At 37.2% G+C, this 8,412-nt stretch overlaps 1 protein-coding gene across 4 annotated transcripts in view; it reads left to right on the forward strand.

Annotated features, from left to right (window-relative positions):
* LOC126474914 (UV-stimulated scaffold protein A-like) overlaps positions 1-7,468 on the forward strand; it is a 129,779-nt gene extending 122,311 nt beyond the window's left edge. For all 4 annotated transcript variants that reach the window (XM_050102413.1, XM_050102410.1, XM_050102412.1 and 1 more), the window contains 2 exons: positions 6,375-6,523; positions 7,319-7,468. In XM_050102413.1, coding sequence (XP_049958370.1) covers positions 6,375-6,523; positions 7,319-7,421 — 252 coding nt within the window. In that variant the 3' untranslated portion in view covers positions 7,422-7,468. The remainder of the gene's footprint in view (positions 1-6,374; positions 6,524-7,318) is intronic.
* The last annotated feature ends 944 nt before the right edge of the window (positions 7,469-8,412 follow it).

Consider the following 8,412-nt stretch of genomic DNA (forward strand, 5'->3'; position numbering starts at 1 on the left):
TAAACTTGGAAGGATATCGATATCTGTTTCCAGTCTCGAGAAAATGGAATGTATGTAAAGAGTGCTCTGTCACACACACATGCATCCAGTGAAAAAGCCAGAATTAAATACTCCCAAATCTCTCGTATCCAACAAACAGTCTGAGATATCAAAACAAGATTTTTGGCAAATGAAAGCATGCAAAGAGGAGAATATTTTGCCATATGATTAATATGTAAAAATTCCCTGTCTACCATGATATTTAAGCATCTACAGATTTTTTGCAATGAAATAATTTAATTTTTAAAGACCATTGATAGCTGGTGAAGCAAGAATTGTTGTGGGTCTTGCAACAGTCTAAGTGAAGAATTTACTCGTTGATTTTTATATTGAGAATGGGCTTTTTCGTAAACTATTGACCTGTCCTTAACCTCAGTTGCTAGTTTCAGCAATGTCTCAATTTCTTTTTCAACTACATTAGAATGTTAGGGACACACTGGTGTGTTTTGGCAAAAGGAGGAGATTTTAATATGGTCACAAGAGAAGTTACGTATTACTCAAAACTCACCCCAGACCTTCATTAATCCCACTCCTCAACTACCGTCTTGGTATGGCTAACCACTCACCCCTTGAGACCAGTCCTGTCCTGTGGTGTAACATTTGTAATGGCTTCTTTTGTGAACATTTCAACATCACGGAGCTAATTTTTTTTTTTTTTTTTTTTTTTTTTTTTTTTTTTTTTTTTTTTTTTTTTTTTTTTTTCCCATGTTACTTTTCATCTAGGCCCATGTAGTGGCTAGTTCTTCAGCATGGTAGCATGGAGTGTTCGGCTTGTACAGCACTACAGGTTCCATTAACCTTGCCTTACGTATGCTACGTTCAACTTCTACCAATAGAACATTTCTTTCTATCCAGAGAAAAATACCTCTTTCCTTCATTTCATTCTTTGAGCTATATCAATCACAACAAAGTGGTATAGTGCATTGTCTATTACTATTGCCAGATTAGGAGGAATATTTTGCACAAGAACATTATCTTCATAGCTGGTGAATGAGTTTTTGGACTACAACTTTTAAAGCAAACTTCATGTTCAGATGTGCTACACCATTGTTACTAATGTAACGCCAACACAAAGCACTTATTCAAAGTAACTGATGGCTGCAGAACACTTCAAAGTCAGAAAATAACCACCTTACAACGAGAGCTGATGAACGCAGATATGCATGTAACACACATCACATGGTTCTGTTCACCCATGGCATGGCAACAAGGGTGCTTTACTAACTATACCAGTGGGGGCGTGGTAGGAAAAGCTGGCTCACCATTGGTGTTACCTAGGCAACAGTGTCACGTACCCTCCGGTGAGCCAAACATCAAAAGTCGCAACGAATTTGAAACACACTATAGAAGCTCGTATCTGCATTCCTGTAGTGTTAATGCACTTTGTGGAAAATAAGCACCCCCTGGGCATCTCTGTGCACTGTGTCACCAGTGATTCATAAGGCAGACTATGGAGGATCAGTATAACTGTGTGAAACGCCCTATTGTTGCTTCTCGTGATGTAGTGGTTCAGATAAGAGTGGGGAATCACTAGCCATTCTTCAGTTTTCAGACGTTTGTTGAAGAGAAGGGCACGACCACAATCAGGCGATCTACCTTCCCCCACGCTTCTACCCTTCACTCTGTTACACCCCCAGAACATAATTTATCCCTTAAGATGGCTCCTAGTGCACTTAGACATTGTTCACCCATTTAATATTTGTTCTTAATCCATTTCACCTAACAATGAACTGTATTTTTTTATATTTTAAATATGAACATAGACTTCTGCGGCCATTGTCACAATCAATATAATTTTTCTGGGTTTGTGACCGCATTGTCAATATGTAAAACTACCGACGTTTCAGTCACTATTGCAAGTGACCTCCTTTGGAGTGTTTTGGTTTACTGCCAAATGAGAAACCTTTGTTTCTTATATACATGCAGACGTGGCTGTTATCTAATTCTGATAGGATGTTAAGGATGAAGGGGAAAGGCATTGGAAGTTCTTTATTGGTGTTTTTATTATTTCTTTTCATTGGTGGAGACTCAACATTTTGATTGGTGTTTGCATTACTGCTTGCGACGGGTGGAAATCGGCGAGCGGAAGGAGGTCACTTGCAACAGTGACCGAAACATCGCTAGTTTTACATATTGACAGTGCAGTCACAAACCCAGAAAAAATTTATCGACTAACTTTGTTTAGAGAAACATTTTCGCTAGAAGTGGCAGTTTCTCCTTTAAATGCTCCCCCATCCCAATGCTCACACTCCACCGGTGAGGATTTTAGTATGTTGTTCATAGTGCTCTTCAGTGACTGAGCTATCATGCTCCATTCCTAGATCACTCTAACAGAACTTTCCTACTATATTTATTTCAACACTTAGTCATCTGTTTGTTTAACACACAAATAAAGGTCTCTGCTTAGAAAGGGCAATCAGACAAACAAAGAATGCTAATAAAACTGGTCACAAGGGTTATTAGAATCTTAAGAAAGTTTGTGAAACTAGAATATCTAAATGGAGAAATTTAAAGGATGCAGGGAAATATTTTAGGAACCAGTGAGATGCACTGTACTGTTCTACAATCATCTGTAGACTGAAAGAGGAGATATTTTGAGTGGGAAGAATAGGGCTATTGTAGGCATAATAATGAATAAGAAAATTAGTGGTAAAGTGTTATCTGCAGTACCGAAAAGAATAGTGATGATGAAATTGAATGGATATCAAAGAGACATTGTGATCATATAAGTATACGTGTGAACCACTGATGTGGATGACAGTGTATTTAAAGTTATTTGTCATAATGTTAATAAACATGTAAAACATGACAAATGGGAGGAAACTGAAATGTAGTCATTGGTTAAAGGTAGGCAAAAAGAGAAAATTCTGTCTTGGCAAGCAAAATGAGAACAGTAAAAAGAGTTCTGTATTGTAGACGAGTTTGTTGTCAAAAATTATCCCTTTGAGTGCCCCTTGTGAAGAAAGTGTGCATACACAATGCTAGGGGATCAAGGAATATAACTGATTGACTATATTTTGTTAAAACACAGAGGAGGAATCGAGTAAAGGACTGCAATAATTATTCAAGAGTTGACAGACACAGTAATTGTAAACTAGTTATGAAATGGCAGTTAAAATTCAAGTGATTAACGATAAAGCTCCTGCTGGAGACTAGGCACGTCCAATGAACCAAAAACTCAAGACTGCTTTGTAAAATGCAACAAAGTAAATAATTATACTCCAAGGAATTCTATTTCACATCTCATCAGAAAGCAGCACAGTTTTAGCCATTCTGTACAGTCTCCTTCCATTAACTGCTGGCAGCCAATAGGATTTGCTTGAACATGTAAGACAATCTGTAACACACCATTCAGGTTCGTAACAATAGGTTAACATATGTTGCTGTTTCTTTTATAATACAGTACAAATCATATTAAAATGACAAATGTTATTGTAAAAAATTGTGCTTAACATCTTCACAAAAATATGTCAGCTCTACTGCATCTTTTGTCAGGCTCAGTCTGTCTTTCTAGCTGTGCAACAGCTGACACAAAATTGTGAGGTGTTTATGTACAACTTTTCACAATGATATTCGTCTTTTTAGAGCGATTTGGACAGTATTGTAAGTATTTTTCTTTAGGAGATGATTGTCTTATAATAGCTCGATAAAAATCAAATGAAACATTTGTTACATTTCTTGTATATATAATATGATGTACCATAACCATATGAGCGTGATTGCTGATCACAGCAACATGGTTTGGTAATGTGGTTGGCATCTTCCCCACCTCTGCTACCATACATTAAGCAAACCTCATCCTCTCCACACTTCCTTATTGCTCTTTGTCTGCACAGAGCTACCGCTTGTGTGATGACCACTATAATAGTGTGGAAAACTGGTGTACAGACCGCAAAATTGTTATAATAAATGCAACAGAAAAGTTAGTACTTTTAAAAAAGCAAATAAGAGGCGGCATTTGATACTCGTGAGATACTGCAACTGATAAAGAAATGGTTAAAAAGTAAAAAATGATTAAAGTAAACAAGCACAGTACAGGTTACTCATTTATGAAATAAATTTGAAATGTAAAATTGATAAAAAAGAATGGATAGAAAATAGATGTCATGATATAAGTATAAAATTGTACCAGGGTAATGGAGATGCTGCACATGTACTGAAAGCAGTCACCTGATGCAGCACAGTCATTAGAAATGAAAAAGGTATTTAGGTCATGGGAGCAGAAAGTAAGGCAAGAAGATGAATATAGTACTTGGAGAATCTTTATAACTGACCAGGAGAAATTAGGCCAATTGAAAATGAGGACACAGTTCAGAACGATGACGGGAGATTCAATTGATATCTGTTATGAGAAGCATGCAAGTACTATGCTTCTGAAGAATGAAATTAATTACAGCTTTAAAAGGGTGACCTTTTTTTTTGTATAAAGCAGACTATAGTAGTCAACACTGTCAGATCGGTATAAATTGTCATAACCAGGATGTTGATTGCTAACACTGATATTTAATTTGCACACTGAAGTGGCTGTGAGGGAAGGACTGACTCGATGTGGAAGTTGTTAATCATAGACAGAAAATCGGCACGATATGAAAACTTAGCAGTGATCACCAAAGTCAGAAATTGAGTCAGGTACTTCAAGAAATACGCTGAAAAGCAAAGAAACGTGCACCTGCCTAATATTGTGTAGGACTCCCGCGAGCACTCAGAAGTGCCGCAACACGATGTAGCATGGACTAGACTGATGTCTGAAGTAGTGCTAGAGCAAATTGACACAACGAATCCTGCAGGGCTGTAAATAAATCCGTAAGAGTACGAGGGGATGGAGATCTTTTCTAAACAGCATATTGCAAGACATCCCAGATATGCTCAATAGTGTTCATGTCTGGGGAGTTTGGTCGCCAGCGGAAGTATTTAAACTCAGAAGAGTCTTCCTGGAGCCACACTGTAGCAAATCTGGACATGGTGAGGTGTCGCATTGGAATGCACAATGGACATAAATGGGTGCAGGTGATCAAACAGGATGCTTAGGTATGTGTCACCTCTCAGTGTAGTATCTAGATGTATCAAAGGTCCCATATCACTCCAACTGCACACACCTCACACCATTACAGAGCCTCCACAAGCTTTAACAGTCCCCTGCTGATGTGCAGGCCCATGGATTCATGAGGTTGTCTCTATACCCATACATGTGCATCCACTCGATAACATTTGAAATGAGACTCGTCCAACCAGGCAGCATGTTTCCAGTCATCAACAGTCCAATGTTGGTGTTGATGTGCCCAGGCGAGGCGTAAAGCTGTGCAGTCATCAAGGCTACATGAATGGGCCTTTGACTCCGAAATCCCATATCAATGATGTTTTGTTGAATGGTTCGCACGCTGACTCTTTTTCATGGCCCAGCATTGAAATCTGCAGCAATTTGCGGAAGGGTTCACCACTTTGTCATCATGAACCATTCTCCTCAATCGTTGTTCGTCCTATTGTTGCAGTATCTTCTTCTGGCCGCAGTAATGTTGGAGATTTGATGTTTCACCAGATTCCTGATATTCACGGTACACTCGTGTTGGAGATTTGATGTTTCACCAGATTCCTGATATTCACGGTACACTCGTAAAATGGTTGTATGGGAAAACCCCAATTCATCGCTACCTCGGAGATGCTGTGTCCCATCACTCATGCGCCGACTTTAACACCATGTTCAAACTCACTTAAATTTCGATAACCTGCCATTGTAGCAGCAGTAATGGTCCTAACAACTGTGCCAGACATTTGTCTTACATTGGCATTGCCAATCGCAGCACCATATTCTGCCTGTTCGGTTTTGACATCCAAATAAACAAAAAGGAAATTAAGATAATGGCATGTGACGCAAGTGGACATGGTATATGGCTAAATTTTAAACATCTATAAAAGACTCTTAAATTGGTACATGATGTTTGCTGTCTTGTAACTGGAATAGATAAAAAACAATGCAGCAAGTTTTGAACAAGACAAATGGTCTTGCTGCTTAAATCAACACTTGCAGCAAGGAATTAAATTAAGCATTGTTTGTTATTTACAGAAATGATTGTTGTAGCAGTTGTTGATTATTGTACTGTTGTTGGCTTCAGCTGCCAAAGACTGTGGTCATGTGTATGTGAGTTTTGGCGAGTGTGTTGTGGTGTCTATTTTTGACAAAGACCTTTTTGACCAAAACCTTATTGTGTGACATTCTTTTTGTTGTGCCTATCTGCAACTCAGCATATCCACTATATGGTGAGTAACATCTATTCTTTTCATAATATTGTTGAGTATTGTATTATCTACACCAAATGTTCTTCTTTCAAATTTTTAAGGAGGCAACAGGGATTGATCTTAAAATGCCAGAGAAGCGAAAAAAACAGAGCACGAAAAAAGAAAGGAAAAAGAAATTTCCTGGCCTAACTGATATAAGTGAAAAACGAAAGTCTTCATATGAGCGCCTTTCAAGGAAGATTTTTAAGAAGTAAGTATATTAAGATGAACCTTTAAAACTACACTCTTGGAAAAGATTACAATGGTTTTATTGTGACAGTTCCAAATAAGAGCTGCAAAAAACAACATTTATCAGTGCAGAAGCTATAAGGGACATTTTGCCTTAAGTATATTTTTGGCTGTAAGAAACATAAAAGTAATTGTTCAGTGTGTTCAAATGTGTTTAAAAACTGTACTTTCCACTTAGTTGTTAAAGTATTGGAGAAAACATTGAAAAGTCCTTGTAAGACATTTGCTGTCTAATATCCCCCATAGAACTTATCGTATATTTCAGTGAACTTTACTTTATGTATACAGGTAATAATGAAAATGAATTAAAAGTGACACTAAAGGCCACATATATCTGCATTCTGTGCAGAAATGTTGCAACACATCCTGTTGTCAGTGACTACCCCAGACATTTAATGCAGGAAAATACACAAGGCATACAGGTTGATATTAATCACAGGAAGGCCTTTAATGAATCACTCAGTTACCAGATCCATCTTTTTACATTAACAAATTAAGCATACACTACAATTCTTGCTTCCTTCCATGGGTTTCAAAAACCAATGGAAGAAGAAGAAAGATGAGCATGTCATTATGTATGCAAAAGAAAATCATTAGCCAAAGGTTACTTTCACGGCTATGAAATTTAGAAAGTACCATATTATATATTTTCATCCAAACTCGAACATTTGTAATGATGAAATGTTATGCATGAAAGTAAAATCGGACACACAATTATCAAAAGTAATACTATGTTTTTGCCGCAAATGTGTTGCAGGTCTTCAATGAAGAAAGTCGCGAAGGCCTTGGATCAGCTGGATCATAAACGTTTTCGTGACAAATATGGTGATCAGTTTCATTACATGTATGGCACTGCCTGAAAAAAGATGGCATATTATTGAAGAAAATAAATAGTTTTAGAACTTCAGATTGTATTAATTTTATTATTTGTATTTTTGTATGTTTAAAGCACAGCTTGGATGTACCACTATCTATATATTGATACATTTTACTCCAAGTTATCCCTGATATTTTACGTGTTCCATAAATCACTTTCTTGATAAACTTTAAGATATAAAATACACCAATTAAACAAAATTTGGACCTTCTTGATAGATGTAAACATATGTTGTTACTTTTTGGCTGTTTACTAGTCCACTATTACTGTTCACATCAAAAGTTACCACAACAAACTACACATACATATACAGGTTGATTCGAAAAGGAAGAACAGATTTCAATTGTTTAATCCAGACAAACTATGAAAGGTGGAAACACATTGCACATGTTGCTGGATGGAGGAAGTTTTGAAGTTTTATGTTCACACACACACTCGCCAGAGCACCATGTGTTGCTTGAGAAACATCAAAACGATAGGCCATTTCATTCCACACACAAATCAACCAGTCCCTTTTTATTGAATTGACAGCGTCAACGTTTATGTTTCTCGACTCTTGGGACAAAGATGGTCTTTTATGTACACACAGAACAAAATCACAAGGTGTGAGATCTGGTGACCCGGTCCACCTCTTCTAATCCTACGTTGTGGGATGGTGGTGTTAAAATAATGCTGCACCTCAAGGTGCAAGTGAAGTGGGCATTAACATATGTAAAAATGAGCTAATTGGAATTTTTATGAAGTTGAGGAAACAAGCAATTTTGTAGAATGTTCAGACATGACATACCTGTCACAGTCTCCTCCACAAAAAAGAAAGGTCCATGAACTTTGTGAACAAAAATGGCACAAAACACATTCAGTTTCAGTGAGTCCCTTTCATGTTCAACAATGATGCTAGGATTTTGTGACCTCCCAAATTCTTACATTAAAATTATGGCAGTTTACTTTATCTGATAGATGAAAAAGTTGAATCA

The sequence above is a fragment of the Schistocerca serialis genome, chromosome 4 (assembly GCF_023864345.2).
Source record: "Schistocerca serialis cubense isolate TAMUIC-IGC-003099 chromosome 4, iqSchSeri2.2, whole genome shotgun sequence".
NCBI classification, from domain to species: Eukaryota; Metazoa; Arthropoda; class Insecta; order Orthoptera; family Acrididae; genus Schistocerca; species Schistocerca serialis.